The 23,242-nt window shown below is 37.7% G+C and overlaps 1 protein-coding gene across 1 annotated transcript in view; it reads left to right on the plus strand.

Annotated features, from left to right (window-relative positions):
* The window catches only part of LRP8 (LDL receptor related protein 8), a 200,991-nt gene that overhangs the window by 141,279 nt on the left and 36,470 nt on the right, over window positions 1-23,242 (plus strand). The window contains exon 4 of the mRNA XM_070939536.1: window positions 11,283-11,411. Within this exon, the coding sequence (XP_070795637.1) occupies window positions 11,283-11,411 (129 nt within the window). The remainder of the gene's footprint in view (window positions 1-11,282; window positions 11,412-23,242) is intronic.

Consider the following 23,242-nt stretch of genomic DNA (forward strand, 5'->3'; position numbering starts at 1 on the left):
TCCATCAGCGGAAAGAACCTTTGGATCCAATCCAGCAAGGCTGTTTGTCATATTTGAAAGGTTCGCAACAAGATGCAGTATGTGAATAGGGTAACACAACTGCTGTTTATTCACATAAATGAAAGCTATGTATTTTTGTAATTTTGTGTATTTAAGAGTTGGCAAACTCTTAAAAGTTAATGCTTGTGAGAATTCAAATATTATACCAGTGTAGTGTATTACATCTATTTGGACTTGAACCAAAGGTATTAGTTTGAGGTCTTTTCTCAGCTGTAAACTATTATTGGAGAATAGAAGCCTTTGAAATGAGGATTTACAGAAGATTAATTAAAATATCCTGGGCCAAACTTGCATGATATGAGAAATACAAGGAGAAATAGATTGTGAATACCATCAGGAAAAGGAAATTGGAATATTTTCAACACAGGCAATGAAAAATATCAACTACTTCAATGGTAGGACAGATTCAGGCACTATATCAATGGAAGGCTGTGTGTGTGTGTGTGTGTGTGTGTGTGTGTGTGTGTGTCTTCTTAAATTTTCGCAGGTGTGCAAATGCAAAAAATTAAAATCTCGGGTGTTTTCCCGCGTCATTGTAAATAAGTTGGTTAAAATATTTAAAATCCTGGTTAAAATCCCATCTTAAAATCTTCTAAAAATCCTTACAGAGCACTCTGCAAGGTCCTTTAAAACCTCAGCTAAAATCCTACCAGTGACTTTAAAAGTTTTTTTTATAGCAACGTTTCGACAGGCTCACAACCCTGTCATCTTCAGGCTCTGTTTCATTTAGAAGCTATGGGTTGTCTGTTGCGAGGTCGGCGCTGTCGCTTATCTATATTTGCTGCTGCTGACGTATGCTGGCTAGCCTGCAATTCTGTGTCCCGATTGGAGGACAGCAGTTTTTCTTCCTCCTTCCTCATCCTAGCTGCTTGGCTGCGTGTTACCGGCCCAGCTTTCTCAGATTCTCTATTATTATCTGTCTGCTGTAGAGGGGAAAGGATTCTGGTAGGCATCACAGCACCCTTGATTGTTAGTTGAGATCTCAGCCTGTCTTCTGGCTCGATCCTCTCTCTCTCCCTATTGCTAGCCACCCTCTGCAGAGCGGGAAGAATTCTGGCAGGCCTTGCAACACCACTGGTTGCTTGAATAACATGCACCCGAAGATAAAGTTCACTATGGAAATGGAGAAGGAAAATCAACTCCCATTCCTAGATGTACTAATATATAAGAGAACTGGTGGCACCCTAGGACACAGTGTTTACCAAAAGAAGACACATACAAATCGTTACCTGAACGCACACTCACACCATCATCCCTCACAAATAAGTTCAGTGGCAAAAACTTTAATCACTAGAACTAAACGGCTAGCAGATGAGGCACATGTACAAACAGAGCTTAAGACCTTCACAGAAGTATTAATGGAAAATGGGTTCCACGAAAATAGAATTAGAACTATAATCCAGCAAGGGACAGTAGGACAGAGCAAAACCCAAGAAGAAGAACAGAATATGGGAACTGCCATCCTGCCCTATATAAAAGGGACCACCGATAAAATTAGTAAGATATTATAGAAACAAAAAATAAAAACAGTGTTCCGTACAGATAGAAAAATATCGATGATGGTGAGAAGCCCTAAGGATAAAATTGAGTTGGAAAACCAGGGGATATACGAAATGCCATGTGCCTCCTGTCAGTCATCTTATATTGGACAGACAAATAGACGAATAAGTGTGCGTTTAGAAGAACATAAAAATGGAGTGAGGAAAGAAGAGCAAACTTCTTCTTTGGTACAACACATGAAAGCCACGGGACACAATATTGATTTTAATAAAACCAGAACAGTGGCGAAAGAGGAACATCTCAACAAAAGAATAATCAGGGAGGCCATCGAAATTGAAAAGAGGCCGCAGAATATGAACAGACGAGACGACGCCTCTAGGTTATCAAGTATTTGGGGACCTGCACTGAGAGAAACTCGAGTGTTAATATCAGAAGAGAGGCAGAGATTCCAACAAGCAACCAGTGGTGTTGCAAGGCCTGCCAGAATTCTTCCCGCTCTGCAGAGGGTGGCTAGCAATAAGAAGAGAGAGCGGATCGAGCCAGAAGACAGGCTGAGATCTCAACTAACAATCAAGGGTGCTGTGATGCCTACCAGAATCCTTTCCCCTCTACAGCAGACAGATAATAATAGAGAATCTGAGAAAGCTGGGCCTGTAACACGCAGCCAAGCAGTTAGGATGAGGAAGGAGGAAGAAAAACTGCTGTCCTCCAATCGGGACACAGAATTGCAGGCTAGCCAGCATACGTCAGCAGCAGCAAATATAGATAAGCGACAGCGCCGACCTCGCAACAGAGAACCCATAGCTTCTAAATGAAACAGAGCATGAAGATGACAGGGTTGTGAGCCTGTCGAAACGTTGCTATAAGAAAAACTTTTAAAGTCACTGGTAGGATTTTAGCTGAGGTTTTAAAGGACCTTGCAGAGTGCTCTGTAAGGATTTTTAGAAGATTTTAAGATGGGATTTTAACCAGGATTTTAAATATTTTAACCAACTTATTTACAATGACGCGGGAAAACACCCGAGATTTTAATTTTTTGCATATATTGTTTGAAAAAACTATATTTTGTTAAAAACATACTTTTTTACAGTTAATAATATAAAAAGTACTCAGAACAACAAGTAGCATTTGTGATTGTCAATCCCCAGTAGGAGAAGAAAGTAAAAGTATCAGAAAATTTGTTTTATACCATACTTCCTTCTCATTAGTTATCTTGGCCAATAATGAACTTTCAAGGCCCACGGGCCAGATCTGTCCTATGGGGTGTTTAGATCTGCCCGGCGGGCCCATCCTGGAAACAGTGAAGGACCAGCCTATGGTGCCTCTGCCAGTGAAAATGGAGCTCGGTGGGCGGGGCTCCATTTTTGCTGGCAGAGGGCTGCAGGAGACCGTTGTGGCCAAAAACGGAGCCTCGACACGTGATGTCAAGCTGGCCACACCCACCATGGCCATGCCCCCTGGCCCCCGAGGTCAAACACAACCCTGATGCAACCCTCAATGCAATCATGTTTGACACCCCTGTCTTAGCTTATGTTACAAGCTGATCATAACAATAAAGTGAGGAAAATTCTGTACGCACTTAAAAGATAACATGAATATGATAAATAAGGAATCTATAGCATGGAAGTGAGCGAATTTAGCATGGATGCAGTGTGAGGTTTCTTTCAGTCTGGAAGGACCTCCACTCAGCAGAATTCCTATAATTACCACATCAGTTACTATATTATAACATTTTTTGTATTCCTTAAATATTTTATAACTAGGGAATTTGTTTCTATTCTCAGACCATCACTCTAAGTCAATTAGCTGAGTTAGCGGTTCCTCTGTCCTTCCCAATGTGATTCTGTCTTTGATCATCTGCGCTCCTCTCAACCACATTCCGGAATACTTAACTTACACAGACCTCACTATGGTATCTGCTTGGATTTAATAATCACCTCAAAATACCTCTAACTTTTCCAGAATATGTAGAATCAACTTTTCTCACACTGGGGGGATTTTTAAAAATAATTTTTGGGATGGTTCCTTTTGACTCACAACTGAGCTTAATCATATGAATTTTATGGGTCTGAACAAAAGTTTGAAAATACAGAAATAAACAGTAAAGGAAATATCCAATGCTATTTTCTTTTTAAGAATCTGCAGTGTTCTGAAATAGCAATAGCGCTTAGACTTATATACCGCTTCATAGTGGCTGTCTATAAAGATAGCCCACTCTAGGCGGTTTACAGTGTCGGCATATTGCCCCCAACAATCTGGGTTCTCATTTTACTGACCTTGGAAGGATGGAGGCTAAGTCAACCTTGAGCTTCTCAGAATTGAACTCCTGGAGTGAGCTAGTCTGCATTACTGCATTTTAACCACTGTGCCACCACAGCTCTTAAGAAAATTGTAGCATTTATATATATATAATTTGTAGTTTCACCTTAATGAATTTTAAGTTGTATAAACTGAGACATTTAACTATTTAACTATTCTTTTTTTACTATTCCACAGTTATGCATTATTTAAGTAAGATGGCAGGCACCTTTACTTTGCAGGCATCTGATAAATAGAGAAAAGTGGCAATACTCCTCTTGGTATCAATATCTGTTAATGGTTTGAAGACAGCTTGAGTTCTAGAAAAGACAAATCTAAACTTAATATCTCCTCCTCCTCCTCCTCCTCCTCCTCCTCCTCCTCCTCCTCCTCCTCCTCCTCCTCCTCCTCCTCCTCCTCCTCCTCTTCTTCTTCTTCTTCTCCTCCTCCTCCTTCCCCTTCCCCTTCCCCCTAAGTAATAAGAGATTGGAGATGGAGGTATGTTTTCTTGAACATATGGTTCATGAAGGGGCAAGTGGCATTATGGAAGTTTTAATCCACATAAGTCTGTGACTTGCCAGCAGGTTTATTGGTGGAAACAGACTTTGTCCCATCTGCATGTCATAAGTATCCAAAAGTTTGGCCATGGGTTTGTTTTTTTTTTAAGTTTACTTCCTGATAGTTCTTATTGTCAGGGTTCTTTTATCACTTGAGGCTATTTACCTAAAGTTAAATTATCATTTACATAATGGCATTAACACTTCTTGAGATCAATTCCACTTTCATAATTGTCTGAACAATATGTTCATTAAGAAGGGTGGATTTAATGGAAAAGAACATCTAATCTCACATTCTGTACTTCCTCTCTAAATTATAGGGATTCATTTCCTAAGAGGATAATTAAATGTGCAACTTATATATAAGCACAGTCACTGATCTTTTCAGTCAGGCCAAAGGGATGGAGAGAGAAACTGCTGTTTCATAATCATAGAAAGTCATTATTTGGAAAAGAAAAACACACACAAGTGCTATCCGTGCAGTCTTCTTCAGACTTCCCTATGAAGCATTTGTTGAAATGCTTACTGAACAGCTTAATGAATGAGATCTTTTCTACACAAGAGGAGCATCTGTGTATCACAGCATAATTGAAATCACATACTCTATTTCTAATTACAACTTTCCGAGTGTTCATTCACCAGGCTTATGTGTGGTCTGTGTTCGTTCAGCTGTGAATGAAACATTTCACATGCAAAGTATTTCTGAGAACACTGGCATAAAGCCTGTTGAGCCACTGGGATAGTTCAGGAACAAGCTGGTGCCATCCTTGTTTTGAAAACCCAAAGAATGCCTTTTAAGTCCATTTCATCAGCGGTCTCTTCCTTTTTGATGAGTTGATTTAAATTCCTGGTTCTGTTGTGTGTGACCTCTGGATCATCTTTATGTCAGAGGTGAATGCAAAACATCTGAAGAAGGCAGGCTACATTTGAGAGGTTCTCTCTTTGAAACCTGAAAGTCTTTGTGAATTGAACCCTTAAGACCTGTGTCAGTATTTCATTGCTCACATGAATTAGATTTTAATGCCCTGATTTTGTTCTGAGTTTGGTGTACCCCACCCAGAATGAGATTGGGGTAAACTATAAATATTGTAAAATAAATATTGAGAAGGATTGCTTCCAGTAACTCAACATGTAGTACAGAATCATAAAATTGGAGGATTTATAAGCTCAATAGGCTAATTGCCCTTCACTGCAAAAAATCCAAAAGTAGAACACCCTAACAGATGGCCACCATCTGAATAGCTGCTGTTCTTACTGTTAAAACAGGTATCACAATACTCAACCTGCTACTAATCTGCTGCTACTGATTCTGTCTTTTTGCCTCTAAAATAAGTCTTGAGTATTTGAGGAACACTCTCTTCTAACTCTTTCCTCTCTAAGCTATACAATATTCTTTCTATAGTACAGGTATACATTTTCTAGATTAGTTTACTCCTTAATGATTCTTCCCTGAAATTATTCCTGTTTTATCATTTAGAGATTAAACTAATGCATAATTTAAGTGATGAAGTAAACTATGCTACTTGTGATGTGGAAATGATATTATTAATGCAATGTAACATCAATTAGGTTTTTTAAGTGTGTGTGTGTGTGTTGAATGTACTATGTGAAGCCATGAACAGTATTTTTTTTGTGCTTGTAATTTGAATCATTATTATCCCTTTCTTCTGTTGTTGGGATTTTTATTAATGGAAAATGATTGCAACTCCTCCTTCACCAGATAATTTTAAGTTGGCTATGTATTTCCTAGCTATCTTGATACTTTCCTGCTTTCTTGCTTTAGATAGATTGGGAAAGATATTTTTATTGCAACTCTCAGCTTTCCATATCAGACTTTAGCTGTGTTTTAGTTTTCTTAATACTGCCTATGGACATTCTAAATCAGTGATGGCTGACCTTTTTGCCATCGCGTGCCAGGAGCGGGGGGGATGGGGAGGGGGTCACATACATGCATGCCCACACCCATAATTCTATGCGCCCTGCCCACACATATGCGTGCGCGACCTCCCCGCTCCCCCTTGGTCCTGGCACGGTGGGCCCGGTAGGCCCGTTTTTCTCTCTCCCCAGGCTCCAGAGCCTTTCTAGGAGCTTGGGGAGGGCGAAAACGGTCTTTCCCACCCTCCCTGGAGGCTGGAAACAGCCTGTTTGCTGGCTTCCCAGAAGGCCTAAAAATGAGCTGAGCTCGCGGGCCCACCAATATGGCTACGTGCCATAGGTTCGCCATCATGGTTCTAAATCATCCAGATCATCTAAATCTTGCCCCAAAGGTACTTTTTCCAAAGGAAACTGGGCTTTCTTTGTTTTTTCCTTTGAAAATGTTCGGTTCTTCAGAACTGAAGAAGCTTCTTGGATGAGAAGCGAAATGTTTTCAGAGGAAAAAAAACCAAGAAAGACCGGTTGTTTTTTTGGAAAATCACCTTTGGGACTTTATTAATACCATCCCTACAGATCTGGACTATTGGTTTTGCTTGTCCTTAATGACTTCTATTACATCCCTTTCTTATACAAGCCTCTCTTTATTTCTTCTCAACCTTGTGTTGTTTTCTTTTTCTTATTGGCAACCAAGTTGTTTTCATTTTCTTTTATTGGTGCCCACAAGACAAGTGTTTTTATCTCAGTTCTTCTGAGAATACAATTAAACAATTCCTTCTGTTCATTTCACTCTAGAACATACTACTAGCAGTTGCTTGAAGTTCAGCAGTATTTAAAAAGAGTTAAGAAATGAATGAGGCATTTCCAAAATGGAATTACTCTGTATGTTGTGGATCCTTTAGAGATTAGTTGTCTAATCCCTTGAAGATTTTAGTCTAATCTTGTATTCTGGGAAGGGGGGAAAATCTCCACTTCGTAGAACTCTTTTCTGGGCACTTATGACGTTAGAGATGCTAATGTTTCATGATTGTCCAAAAGTTCCCTAGCCCAAATATTAAATGAATTAGTGAGCACCAGCGATGTCACTAGTATTGAAATCTAGCTGGATTATTGATGAGCCTAATTCATGAATTTAAATCCTTACTAGTCTCAAAGGATTATATTAGACAGTGTGTAAATCCAGTGCCTCTGAAAACAGTGGGGAACCTGAACTGGAATCCCATGATTTCAGTAGGAATTAAGTGCTATTCACAGAGTTTCACTGGCTTCAATCCCAAGGGTATAAGAATCATATGTTGTGCAATAGGATGGATTATATTTATTTATTTATTTAATTGAATTTCTATACTGCCCTTCTCCCGAAGGACTCAGGGTGGTGTACAGCCAAAAATAAAACCATGACAAAATAAAAATTAAAAGCAATTTAAAACAATTAAATAAATTGGCCAAAAAACTCTTAAAACAACCCATTAAAATAGTAAAATATTATTATTATTATTTAGGCCAGCCCTGCTTGTTGGAATAATAATGTTTTTAGGGCGTGACGAAAGGTACGAAGGTCGTGAATCCTACGAATCTCCAGGGGTAGCTCTTTCCAGAGGGTAGGGGCCCCCACAGAGAATGCTCTCCCCCTGGGGATCATCAGCCAACATTGCCTAGCCGACGGCACCCGGAGGAGCTGCTATATATGTAGCTGCTAATGCCTGAGGCTGAATTAGCAGTTTACACATAACATTTGTGAGAAACCTTGGATCTTCTTAGTATACTGTTTCATATTTTATAAGAAATTGAACAATAGGGAATCTTAAAGCAGGGATAGTGGTAAGCAGGCCTTCTTGTTCAAAATAACATTTCCACAAAAATAGACCTTGTTTCATGCTCTCGGAAACCGTCTAGTCTGTTATTGAAAGATTGAAAAGATCTGCAGGTTTCCCACAAGAAGTAGGGGCTGATTTTTATTTTTTTGCATGCCCCTAGAGCACCTGTATGGTGAGAACCCGACAAATGGTCATGTGAAAGTCAATGTCTGTTATCTAGCCATTCCCTTGAATATATATGTATATATATAATGCTTCTGTGCCTGAAAGGCTCAGCAGTAGCACAAGAGGAAGCCAAGCAATGGGGCGCCAGTTAGGCTCAACAATTTTAATGAAAGAATTTGTCCTGTTGGGGTGTAAAGAAACCAAGAATGAATGGGCCATTGGTTGTGGCAAGTCAATGGACTCGTCTTGCTTGTCTTCCCTCTTGTCTCTGTATAAATAAAGCATTGTTGTCCATCCTTGGCATTTGTGCCTCATGGTGATAAATTGGTCTTGATGTGTCTGACATTTTAACCAAGTCTTTTTAATGGTCTGTTTTTGAAAGACTCTGTTTTCCCTATGTTTTGCACCAACATAAACCTTGACAGCACTCCCTGTCATTTATCAGGTTAACCCTTTCTTTATCCTAGGTTCGGGGAAACTCAAACTGCAAGTTGTTAAGCCACAAAAAAAGATGAAAGTGATGGAAGCAAGAATTGCTAAGTAGACGTAATTTGCACCTGCAGCTGAGTTTTTATTTGCAGCCTGCTGTTGATATTGATCAACATTTGCTTCCAGTTGAAACATTAACAAATGGATGGCCTTTTTCCTAGAACTTTTTTGCACTGATTTGTCATTTGTTAACTCTATTTTTTCTTCTTAACTCTGTATCTCAAAATGCAACTTAAAAGGCCAAAATTAAAATAAAGCAGAGTAGCCTTTAACTCCTTGCCTATTGGCAGCTTCTATGTGTTAGTTAATTATTCAGTTTTGTGTAGTTGTTGAGATATGATGGAAAAGCCCATTTGCACATGCTTCCCTCTCCACTCAATTGCAACTAAGAGGGTTTTGTCCTGTGTTTTGTAAGCAACTTTGAGTGCCTGCCAAAGAGGCATGAAAATCAGATCAATGAATATTTTCCATCCAATTATTGCATCACAGCCTAATTATAGTACTCCTAGTTCCAGAATTCAAATCCTAGAATTTAAGCCTGCTGTGTGGAGGACACTAGTCTGGATAAAAAATTCTCTGCCTCATTGAAATGATTAATCTCATGTCTTTTTTATAAAGAGAGTATACTTCTCAAATAATGTCAGAAGACCTCTTAATTTTATTATTTTCCCCAGTTGCAGTCTCTTACTGTACTCTGTTTTGGGAAAGTTTCAAACTAATGTGTATAAAAATAAAATGTAGTTGTTAAACTAAGGGAAAAACGTCTATAGTATAGACACTAGTTAGAGTGTCATCAATATACCTATCTACCATATACATATATAATATACAATACATACAATAGCATACCACAGACCTGTATACTGCATGAGTCAGAAAGAAGGCTAAGAAATTATCTACAGACCTCTCACATCCTGGACATAAACATTTCAACTCCTCCCCTCGGGACGCCGCTATAGTACATTGCATGCCAAAACAACTAGACACAAGAGACTGTTTTTTTTTCTAATATTATCACTCTTCTGAACACCTAATTCCCACGTGTCTATTTACCTATGTAGTATGGCTGTATTACTTTTACCCTTCTCGTCTGTTCTACTATATTCTCTTATTGGTATCATCATCATCATCATCATCATCATCATCATCATCATTGTTATTATTATTATTTTGTTTTGCATGTACATTGAGAGCATATGCATCAGAGGCAAATTCCTTGTGTGTCTAATCACACTTGACCAATAAAGTATTCTATTCTAATATAAAATGTTAGTGGTGCCATCTTTATGACAGCTGATCAGATTTAAGTTGGTAATATATGTTTCTACCTAGTTAAGTATCCCAAACATAAAAATGAATACCTGAAAAAGAGAATACAACTAGGGGACAGTTGGGATAATTGGAGAAATATTAAATATTGCTTTCCAGTATTCGGAATTTTCATAATTTTGCATATACAAAATTAAGGCATTTCTGCATCTGAAACTGCAGTCTTTATTAGCTTTCCTGAAGTGAGGTCCATTAAAATAAGCTGGGCTTACTTCCAAGAAAATTTATTAGATTATTGTTTGTAAGCAGTCATTGGCTTCAGGGTTATCCTTATCAGTGCTCTAAAATATGTATTAAGTAAACATCCTCCATAAATTTGTTCACCATGTCAAACACTACACTTTGTATTTCCTACATTATTAATATTGTCTTATATTATTTATTTATAGATTGTAAAGTGAATGTGAGGCTTATTCCAAGGCAATTTTGGGTGTATTTCCATTTTGTTTTCTAAATTTTGTATTCTCCTCCACAGAAAAAAAGAACACACACAACCCCGGTGGGAGGGGGTATATTTATATTCCCAGTTGATGCAGTTGAAACAAAAGTTTAGCTTTGTTCATATATTCTGTAGTGTTTCTAAAATTTATAGAATAGAATAACAGAGTTGGAAGGGACCTTAGAGGTCTTCAGACAAATGGTTATCCAATTTCTTTTTTTTTTTTAAAGAAAAAAGGATGGGCTCTCCAGTTTTAGGGCCATCAAAGAAATTATTATATTATCAAGAGTGTTCACTGACAGCACATATGCAAATAAGAGTAAATATTTTACCATAAAAATACTACACAGAAAGCCAATTTCAATGAATTGATCAAATAAGCAGCTTCCCTAAATTATCTTCCTCTCTTTGAAAAAAAAGTCAGAAATACATTTTGTAATTTTTTTACTCCAGTTGTATGTGGGTCAGTGAGTTTAAGCAGTATTATTTTCTAATTTATGAATAGTTCCTTCATGAAAAAAAACTGAATCTATGCAGATTGCACTATTAGTGGTGCATAATATCTTGGATAAATTTATTTTCTGTAACTTTATTTGAAGCTTTCAGAGATATGAGGGAGAAAAAGAGATCCAATTTTTTTCAGAACTATTATAAATAATGTTTACACTTTGTAAAAGTCAAAGCAATGCTGGATGGGATACAATATATTCTTGGCCTGGGTAACTTTAACTGTGTCCCGTTTGTTTGTTTTTGTAGCGAAACAAGTATGTCTAGCTGAAAAAATTAGCTGTGGAGACTCCAGCAATAAATGCATTCCTGCGTCTTGGAAATGTGATGGAGAAAAAGACTGTGAAAGTGGAATTGATGAAGCTGGTTGCACTAACAGTAAGTGTAAAAACCTAGTAAGATATGCTTGCTAGTCTAGTGCCCATACTCCACATTCTTTCCCTCCTATCTTTCTTCTCTATGTTATTTGCTCTGTATAACTGTATTGTGTGGTGCATCAAGTTGCTTTATCCTATTAGATTTCCTGAAAAGAGAGGAAGTAAAATTCATACTAACATTGGACAGATAGCATATTGCCCTGCATTATGCTTCATTTTGACTTCTTTCTTATTTAGCATGATTTGCTAAGAGAGATCAGTAAATAAGCCATGGATAGTCTGGCAGAGTTTGAAAAACCTGTTTTATTTTTGTCTTAGTGTTTTCAAATGTGGCTTACAATGTTGTGTAGGCAGGCTTCATGGCTTATTTCCAGGTTTGGTTTTGTGTTCTGTCCCAGCTTTTAACATATCCAAAGATACAAAGATAGAAATACTAAAAATAGGTGGGCCAAAAAAACTAATGTATTTAACAAACCATGGTTAAAGCAAACTGTAGCTTAATATGCAGGTCCCATGAATACCTCTTTTTGGTTCATAATGTAGGTGCCTTTGGGATAGTTGTTAACTCCAGAAACATTGCTTATACAATCAAAGGGGTGAAAAAAATAACATTTTAATCAGGGCCCTATTTATTTTCAAAGGAGCAAGTGAAACACTAGTGGATGAAAATCTATAGAACAGCTGTGGTTCCACTAAATAAAACGTTCACACACTGTAAAGCATATTAAAATATAAGGTTGTAATAAAGGAGAATATTTGTAGCTCAAGGTTGACATGAGGGGTCCTTGGTGCTCTCTGAGCTTGCTTGTTTTCTTGCAGATGTTTCATTACCCAAATTAGATAACATCATCAATGCTAGTCTGTAAGCTTGAAAAATTGTCCATTGGATTCCCCGGTAAGATTAATGTGACTTCTAGGTTCCAAGAGCTACAGCAGTGGTGGGTTCCTCCTGGTTCGGCCCGGTTCAGCCAAGCCGGTAGCGGTGACGATATGACATCACCGAACCGGTTCTCTTTGTTCGGGAGCTGGGCCCTCCCGCTCCCCCCCCCCCCGGGTTATTCTTACCTTTTATTTGGCCCTGCCCCCAATTTTTCGCTGCTTCCCTAGTCTCAGCTGATCGGCTGGAAGGAAAAAAATTGTTTAAACACTTGCCGGGGGCTTCAAAGGGCCACCCTACAGCTGATCGGTGTTAAAAGGCAGTGTGGTGGTAGACCAGTGCGCTCGAAAAACAAATGGGTAGACCAGGACGCTCGAAAAACAAATGGGTAGACCGGGACGCTCAAAAAACAAAAGGGATATACCAGGACGCTCCAAGAACAAATGGGTAGACCGGTACAGCTCTACAACCAGTTAAAAGCCTGGTAGACCAGTACCTCTGTTAAATCCTAAAGAATTGTCACATGACCATCAAACCACGCCCACAAAATAAGCCACGCCCACAGAATCGGTAGTAAAAAAAATTAGAACCCACCCCTGGGCTACAGTACAATTTTTTTAAGGTTTTGTTTGTAATGATAAACCTTTCTTATTTTATTTGTTACATTCAATTTTTTGTTAGCTTAGACTTGGGGATATAGAAAATGAGATAAATATTACTATCTATATGCAATATGACATTACTGTGTCTTCAGTACTCTAATGAGCAAAAGGCAATTGTTTCAAGCAATCAGCTCATGAAACTATTTTTCTCTTTCCTATATTTCTATGTATTGTAAATTTCAATATGTGAAAAAAGAATCCCTATGTAGAAGAAATTACATAAAGTAGAAAAAAGTACCTTCCATGCCTTTAGTGTAAATTGATATATTTCAAACTGGAATCCGCTTGGTAGTCTATTCTTATATAGTACTCAAGAATAAATGAACCATATAAAGAAAGCTGACAGTCATCAAGATTTTTACATTTCTGATGGGAGAATTTTTTTTAAAAAAATGCATTCCAGTACTGACTGTGGAGGAAGAGGTTTCCTTCCTCTTGAAATTAGCTGGATTCCTATCTAGAGTTGTAACAGGTACGCTGTCAGGTATATTCACAAACTCAATGTATCAGTACAAAACTGAACTATATGATGAACCAATGACTCAAGGTACTGTATAATATTCATTGCCTCAGATTCTCTTTATTCTTTGGAATTTTTAATTTCTTTTTCTCATAAAGAACTCTTACTTTCCACAAACAAGCTGTTCTGGTTGAAAATTATCTTTTCCCTGCTGTTATTCTTGATTCCCATTTTCTTTCTCTTTTCAAAATCTTGTTTGGTTTTATTAATTACATTCTTTTCCCTTCTTTATATCTCATTTTTGTTCTTTGGTTGTCTCCAAATATGGTTTTAGAGGTTGACAGCAGGTTCTTTTGCTTTTCTATTCTTTCTAAAATGGGAGGCTCCTTTTTCCCCTTTACTTGGGTGTTTGAAAACTCCTGGCAGGTCTCAAGCTCATCTCTTGAAATGTAAAACCTCCTGTCACATTAGCGCCTCTGACTTCCAGAGAAAGTATCTCCATTTCAAAGTAATATCAACCTCATCAATCACACATTGGTCTTTTTGAAAATGAGTTCCTCGGTGATAAAAGTAGTTTCTCTCACTTCACTATGCTAAAAATCCAAGAACCTTGAAACTTAAAAACCAGAGAAAGGGTGGAAGAGAATTAGCCAGTTTCTTAATTAATTAGGGGGGGTTTAATAGGTTTGAAATGTGACAATTACTGCAAGGTGATACACTCAACTTTTTTGTTAGGTAGGATTGGATCACGAAGCAGAACTTTGGTAATGAACCCAAATTGTGAGGAATTCTTTAGAAAATAATCAACCAGGGTAGGAACTTTCCAGATGGCAATGCGGGGATTTTTATAGCCATCATTAAACTTGCCTATACAGACAAACAAACCTACAGGAAACATTCTGCTGCAGGGATTTACTGTAACTATGCCATGTTCAAATTGCTACATCAGGTTGCTGTTAAATGTTTAAGTTTGTGCAATCAATACAGGTATTTTCTTGTCTGTAGCAAAGAATTATGTCATATATTCCTATTAGGCAGTCAGTACCTGAGATGTATAAGTGAGCCAATCAATAATCTATTCTCTCCACATTTCTCTAATTCTGAATTCCCTGCAAGTTTTCAAAGGTCCTCCCCCCACATCTCCATAAAAGTATTGGCCTTCCCAATACGCCACTCAGTTAAACAGAAAGGAAACAATTTAATACATGAAAGTATGTGAAGGCCCATACAGACTACCATATCCATAGAGATTCTGTCTCTTCTTAACTGGAAATTTACCTCATGAAGAAAGTATCCACAGGCTTTCAGCATGCTGCTCTTGACAGTCGTTTTGTGATTTTAGAGCATTTATATTCAGCAGCCTGAGCATTGGAGGTATTAATAAGAAAAGCAGCCCTAGCCCTCCGGCTTACAGTCTGAAAGAACTTCACACACAAAGAAAATGGATGGCAAGAGAAAAGGAAAATAATACACAGATTGTGATTCTTAACGATCATACTGTTGTGCATATATAGCAGTGGAATGGCAATAATGCAACCAAAGGTAGTTGGTTTTCTTGGATGAAAACAAAAAGGGAGTCCCAAATTGCTGGTGATTGATTCTCTTTTCTCTGCTGAATTTTGAAAGCAGTCACTGGCCCATGTAGGAATTAGATGAGACATAAGACCTTCAAGAGAATCATGCCATATCATTTCTTTGTTTGTTTGTTTTTGGTGGGGAGGAAGCATAACAAAGGATAGAAAAGTGTTTGCTCTAAGAGACCATTTCTTTAAATAACTATGTAAGTAACATTCAGTTAAACATTCAGAGTTTCCCCTTTCTATGCTCAAAGGAGAATGTATGTACAGAATAGTTTGATGGCCCAATTAGTATTACATTGTGTATCTATCTTGAGCTGTTGCTGTGTTGAATTCCTCATAGAGTTAATCAAGATCTTTAGTTGGAACTTGTCTGGTAATATCTGATTGCTAGCATAATCATGATCATCCTTTCTCTTCAGATCCCCTTCTACTTTTGGAAATCTCTGCCATGCTACTTGTTCCTATACTACTTCATCTTCCTGTTTGGTATCTTCAACCATTTTGGAATCTGCATCTCTTCAGCAGTCCAAGAATCTCTGCTTGCTAGCAATTTTATTTTTTTCCCCTCCCCTCTAAGTTCATCTGCTTCTGCCCATCCATTAGCTCATTTCAGCTTCCCTTTCCTGTGAGAGATTCTGCAGATGTAACAGCATATCTGATTCTTCTCTTCATTCTTTCTCAGGCTCAGTTTATCATCCACAGCTACAATCTTTATGTCTGGGTGATCATGTGACAGGATAGTATACAGTCCTATTTTATTTATTTTATTTGTTTAAATTTCTATACCGCCCTTCTCCAATATAGGACTCAGGGCGGTGAACAGCCAAAGTAAAAACAAGACATACATACAAAACATACAAAATCTAAAAAACTAATTAAAATAATTAAATATCTTGGCCATAATTAAAACTATTCCAATTTAAAATCAATTTAAAATTTGACTCAAGCTATCTTCTCCATTCTGTATCAAAGTTCTCTCCATATATTTTTTTATTGATGTTATATTTATATTGATCTTTATTCTTTATTATAATTTTGTAATTTACGTTACAAAAGTACGTGAAAACTACTGCGATATTATTGCTGTGAAGTAAACAAGGAAAGGAATCAATATTACCTTGCTCAAAATGATTCCTAGCCCCTGAAAACTTTAGGACTGTATTTGCAAACCTGGTATCTGCCAAAACAGAGATGGTTTAGATGAAGTCTCAAATAAGGAAGAAACTTTTTCCCTAAGGACTAATATTGTCAGTTTAGCCCTGTGAAAATTTCTTCATCTATCATTCTGTAACATTTCTAGCTTCAGGAAATGATTGCAGTGAATGTGAAAGTAATCTGTCTTCTTTGACTCAATCAAATAGCTCGCCTTGGAAAGTCTGAGTTAAATAAGCTGTAATAAAACATTGGCTCTCATCTGAGAATTCAGATAATAAAATAAAATGCATCCTTTTCAGGAGGCAACTCTGCTGTCATATGAGGTGCTTTCCTAAGAGATGGTAGTGTAAGGTCCCAAAATGTACTTGAGTCACCAGAATGCCAAAGAGAGAGACTCAAGACAAGGCTTGCAAAAAGAAGCAGATTTTATTTATGGCCAAAACCAAAATACTGGGTGGGATTATATCCAGAACATATAGGAGCCTGAGTGGCGTAGGAGGCTAATGCCTCCTAAGGCAGCATTTAACATCCAGCTGCCTGCAATTACTGCGAGTTCAATTCTCCCCTGGCTCAAGGTTGACTCAGCCTTCCATCCTTTCTAAGATGGGTAAATTGAGGACCCAGTTGTGGGGGCAATAAGCTGACTTCGTATAAATATACAAAAGTATGAAGGCTATTGCTTAACGCATTGTAAGCCGCCCTGAGTCTCCGGAGAAGGGCGGCATATAAATCAAAATTAAAGAAAAAACAAACAAACAAACATACAGATACAATGCATGTGAGGAAACAGCCACACCTTGGGGAAGCTATGATGTCCTTTTATACCTTCAGAGACATCAGCTTAGTACCCAATGCTGCCCCCCTGGCCTATCCCTTCCTTTAGCAGTGCAGCAAGGAAGGTGGGGTGCTCAGCAACCCCGCTTTTTGAGATATCCACCAGGCACAGAGTGGTACATAAAAACAAAATAACCCAGAGGTGAGATCACTGGTAGAAGCAAATGGCAGAGACAATTCTAATTCTTAGCAAAGCAGTTTTTACAGAAGCAAAACAGCAAGTCAAACCAATAATACCAACTCTACTATTAAGTCCCACTAATTCTACATATTCTATTATTATTATGTCCCTTCAGTAGAGAACCTCCAGTTTGAACTGCTCTGAAACATTAGTGGTAGAATAAACAAAAGATGCAAAGGGGTTTGATTATAAAAAGCAGAGACCTTCTCTCCATTTAATTTACAGTACGTTGGAAATCTAAAGACTGAGGTGGGACACCAAAAGAAGTTTAAAAAAGCCCTTTCCCAAGGCAATAGTTAATCCCACAAAGAATACATAATATAAACTCATTTTACTTCTTTTTATGTGCTGAACTTGGTTTATGCATTATGGCTGGAACATAACTACCATTCTAATGAATTTCTAGAATGAGAACTGATAAAAAGTTTTTGTAATCAAGCTGAGCTTTTCCTGGCATACAGGAAATGAAATCACAAATTTAAACCAAACATTTGTGATGTATATGATTACAGCGTTCATCACAAGGCTACTCTTTGTCAGTCAATCTTTCAGTGGAAACAAGCAAACCTACACACACCATTGGATGATTCCACCATAATATGTTGTGCCACTAACATATTTTGTAACTATAGGTAATACTTGACTTATGACCCTTCAAAATTCTGATGGACCCTGAAAAAACTACTTAAGACTGTGATTCAAAGTTCTCACATCGTTCACAGTCACATGACTGCATTTTGGGGATTGGGCAATCAGCCCACATTTACAGATATTTGCAGTCCCATGACTGCAATTTATCTTTTTTCCCCCCAGAAACTATTACTTCCAGTTTCTGGTAAAAAATGCCCATAGCAAATGATAGGTTTGCTTAATGACCACAATGTTCGCTTAATAACTGCCACAAAAATCATAAAATTGGACTTGGTCATATATAGTGACCCCCTTTACAATCATCATAATTTACTGAAATTGTGGGCTCAATTATAGTTGTAAATTGAGGACTATCTATCAAGCGCCAGGGAAATCAGGAGAATCAGGCAGTTCAAATGAATAAAAAGATTTATTGCAAGCTTAAGCTCTTAACAAAAATCAGAGCTACTAATGGTCCCAGGAAATGAGCGGGAATTCAGAAGGTATTCAAAGTGGGATGGATTTAGACCTCTTGTGGGCGTGCAGGGACTCGTAACTTATGATGCATTTGACCCTTCCCTCAGGCTCAACCTGGTCATCTGCTACATTATCTGTATAACATCTTGTTAAATGAATTTATATTGTAAGTTTCCCCTGATTCCATTGTAAAATATTCCACTGTAAATTGGAAAAAATTACTTGTTCCTGGCAGTAGAATCCAGGAGATAAACTCCCAAGTGAATATATATATATATAAAGCTATTTGGCATAGGATAAGATGCTTAGGAATTGCCCAACCCAAACAATCTACCATGTAATTTTAACCAATAAGTTCTAGTATTACCTTTGGAGCGATGTAGAATAAATTATACAGGTAGTCCTCAGTTATAATTGGCAATTTCATCACTAAGCAAAGTGCTTCTGATAGTCCTGGTGGCGGTCATTAGGTGAGAACCTCATACTTCTCCTCTCCTGCTATGCACATCTCCAATTCAACACTGCCTCTCATTTGCCCCACCTCCTTCTGTGCCTTTTGGGCCACCCTGCATTCCCCAGCCATCCCTGCCATACCCTACAGGCACCATCTTGGCACTTTTCCAAGGTTTTGCATTTAAAAAACCCTGTTCTTGTTTTCATTTCACTTCATCCTTTTAAAAAAAAAATTGTTATTTATTTCATTATATTTTATAATGACACACTTCATGATACTTTCTTATAAGAAATGGCATAGGAACATGGTACAAATATAATTTAGACTATTCCAATTAAGCCAAAATTAAACTAAGTTTAATTTTGTTAAGTTAAACTAAGTTGCTATACTAGTGGAGTTTATAAGTGAGTTTGGTTTAGTGATTAAGGCACCAGGCTGGAAACCAAGAGACTCTGTGTTCTAATTCTGCCTTAGGCCTGAAAGCTGCCTAGGTGACTTTGGGCCAGTCACTGTCCCTCAGCCCCTGCTGTCAAGCTTGGGTGACAAGCCAGTCGGTCAATTCCTGTCACAACTAATGGATTAACACTCGATTAATCTGGAAAAAAAGTACTTGCGTAAAAACACTAGGAAGAATAGGAAAAAGGGTTAATGTCAAAATATATTAAATGCTTGGAATCAGGGTGTCTGTCTGTCTCTGCCTGCCTGCCTTCCTGCCCCACTAGAGTATTTCTAGAGAGAATTAAATTAATGGAAATAGAGATTTTATGGTGTAATGACCTCATTAACATATTCTGGGAACATTGCTTGGTATATCATTATTCAGCATAGTTGTACCGCTGGGAGCTTAAATGGTCATAGCTGCAAGGTTTTTCTTTCAAACTGTTTTTTTTTTTTAAATTCCTTTGGCTCAAGCTATGTTATTCTTATTTTGTCCATTGATTCAGAAACTGATGTTTTTGACATGTATTGCCAGGATATGTTTTATCTCCTGGCCATTAATTTGTTTCAGAATTTGAAATATAATATGATCTGTTTCTTTTTTAAAGATTTAAATACTGTTAGTCGTAATTTGAATATGTATTTCCGTATACTAAATGTTAGACACTAATATTTTTTTCCTAAGTGATTATTCACCTGAACCCATTTTAAGAATGTGAGAATCCAATATTCTATTTTTATATCATGCAATATTGATATCTATATTTCATTAATTTTATTCATCTGAAAGGAAGGTTTTAAGAATGGTATTTCGTTAACACTCAACTGTCTGCCTTTTAGTTTGATTTCTATATATTTTCCAATGTCTAGCAAATACTGATCTAGCTATTACTAGAATATTCAGGGAAAAACTGAAAATTCATTCATATTTAATACATAAAAAATGTATTATGTATGTCATAAATGTGCCTAACATTCCATTGAATTTTACAGAAATTATGGTCTAATATAGTTGAATGTTTAATCGTTTCAAAATAAGGGAACAAATTAACTTATTTCAACATAGCAGTACTAACTATCACATCTCTTCTTTTCAACGGTGTCAAATGAAATAACTGTATGTAATCAATTTAAACCAAACTGGAACAAACAAACAAAAAAATAGAAATATTTAAGTCAAAATTAATTCTCTATGAGTAACACCAGTCTGCCTCATTGAACTATATAATATTTTGATCACATGTACATAAGACTATTAAAAGGAGCAATTACTGATTTTATGAAAGTTAGTCATCATTTAGGAGAGCCAGTTTGGACGAGTAGTTAAGGCACCAGGCTAGAAAATGGAAGATGGTGAGTTCTAGTACCGCCTTAGACATGAAGCCAGCTGAGTGACATTGGTCAGTCACTTTTTCTCAGGTCTTCTCAGGAAAGGGGTAGTACCAAACCATCAAGAAAACTGCAGGGACTTATCCAGGCAGTTGCCAGGAGTCTAAAACCTACTTGAAGCAACCTCCTCCCAAAGATCATTCTTTGCATTGCAATTCTGTTAGTGGTTATGTGGAAGACAGTTGTAGAATAGCATAAATTTATGTGCTCACAAAATTCCTTTATTTGAAAAGGCTGAAAAGAGAAGTATAACCTAGCAATTAATATTTTTTCATCTTCAAGTGGAGCTGCCACCTAAGCAACTTTTCTGGGTCTAGGGCAGCGATGGCTAACCTTTTCCGGATCGAGTGCCCAAAGCGCACGCGCAAATGCTCGCAGGCACACCCAAACCCCCAAAATGCAATGCACGCATGACCCCCTTGCATGCGCCCTGCCCCCCATGCATTCATGTGCACGTCCCCCTGCATGCGCCCTACCCCCATACCTGTGCAGCAGAGACCCGAAGACCAGCTGGCCGTCGGGAGGCGCACACGCATGCGCAGCGGAGCTGAACTGGGGTGACGGCTCGTGTGCCCACAAAGAGAACGCTGCGTGCCATCTCTGGCACACGTGCCATAGGTTTACCATCATGGGCCTAGGATATCCATTCCTGAGCTGCCAGGGATTTTGATGGAGGCAGCTCCCTAAAATCGGGGGATGGAGCTGAAACAAGAACTAAATCTGATTTCATTTCATTTCCACATACATTTATATACATTTAATTAAAATGAAATCTGGTAATTTATGTCTTTTTATGTCTTTATAATTTTTCTCTTCTGCCTCACTAGAAATTAAAGCTTAGAAACATCATTTTAAAGTCTCTGGGAATTGCATGAAACATTTTTGGAGGCTTGATAATTCCGTTTGTGTAATTCTTCTTTAGCCCATAATGTGCTTGCCATCTCCATTTCTTGATGTATCAAAATCCCTTCCAGAAAAGCTGTGAAAGAGAGATTCCACTGTACAGGTAGTCCTCTATTTATGACCATAATTGAGCCCCAAATTTCTGTTGATAAGTGAGACAGTTGTTAAGTGAATCATTGCAGTTGTTAAGTTAGTGACACAGTTGTTGAGTGAATCTGGCTTCCCCACAGACTTTGCTTGTCAGATGGTCACAAAAGATGATCACATGACCATGGACACAGCAACCGTCATAAATATGAGTCAGTTGTCAAGCATCTGAATTTTGATCACATGACCATGGAAATGCTGCAATGGTCATAAGTATGAAAAAATAGTCATGTCACTTTTTTCAGTGCTATTATAACTTTGAATGGTCACTAAACCAACAGTTGTAAGTCAAGGACTACCTGTACAAGGCAGTACTCAACGTCCCACATTTATATTTCCCTCCATAGTCATTTTAAAAAGTGTATTTCAGAAATTCTTTGGGATTCAAAATGGTTCCAAGGAAACTATTCTAAGATGTCACACTAACTGTTTCAGGAATAGTACTTCCTGCCACAATGCATTTTTCTAAGGCATATTCTCATTATGTGAAATGGTTAACAACTCCAACATGTGAGCTAATAGACTATCACAGCCTCATTTGTTTCTGGGGAATCTACCAAGCTAATTGGACATGTAAAATTACCAATATAGCTGACAGGTCTCCTCTGAGCTGGAGAATAACTGGAAACAATTTCCTCCATTTTCAGAACAATTACTGTACAAATGGAAAATAACACTCAAAATGCTAATTGATCACAATACCCAATGTCTTGGTCCGAGGGCAGAAAAGTTTAAATGAACTAATAAATCAGCTTGTGAGTAACAAATTGGAAGGTTTTATTTGAACTAGATATGTCCTCTATGCAATTCTGTATGTACCTCCACGTAATAATGTACCGTACAACCATATATTTTTGTTATCTTTTCAGAGAAAAGAATATTATCTTTATTAGCTCTCCTAAAATTATCATGATTTATATATGGGTGATTTATTCACCAGTTAAATAAATTATACTTTAGAAAATGAAGAACAAATGCATTATGGGGTCTTACTCAGATGTTAAACCTTTGTCACTCTGAAAATACCAATCAAATTTCTAGACCTAAATAGAAGTATAGATTAACATCTAAATCATGTTAAGCCATAGTTCGCTAACCCTGAGTTACTGAATAGTTCTCAATTATCTGTGTTTACACAGTGTACTAAACCATAAGTGATAGCTTATAAACTAGAGTTAATGGATTCATACAATCCAAGAAACTACAGGTCATCCTCAGCTTGTGACAGCAGCCAGGATTGCTGCCACTAAGTGATGAGGTTGTAAAGTGCAATATCACATGACAGCAATGCTCAGCAATGGCAATCCTAGTTTAATGAAAAGAAGGATTAGTGGAGACATGATAGCAATGTTCCAATATCTCAGGGGTTGCCACAAAGAAGAGGGAGTCAAACTATTCTCCAAAGCACCTGAGGGTAGAGCAAGAAGCAATGGGTGGAAACTAATCAAGGAGAGAAGCAACCTAGAACTAAGGAAAAATTTCCTGATAGTTAGAACAATTAATCAGTGGAACAACTTGCCTCGAGAAGTTGTGAATGCTCCAACACTGGAAATTTTAAAGAAGATGTTGGATAACCATTTGTCTGAAGTGGTGTAGGGTTTCTTGCCTAAGCAGGGGGTTGGACTAGAAGACCTCCAAGGTCCCT

The sequence above is a fragment of the Pituophis catenifer genome, unplaced genomic scaffold (assembly GCF_029215685.1).
Source record: "Pituophis catenifer annectens isolate HBS135680 unplaced genomic scaffold, rPitCat1.0.hap2 SCAF_3, whole genome shotgun sequence".
In the NCBI taxonomy this organism is placed as follows: domain Eukaryota; kingdom Metazoa; phylum Chordata; class Lepidosauria; order Squamata; family Colubridae; genus Pituophis; species Pituophis catenifer.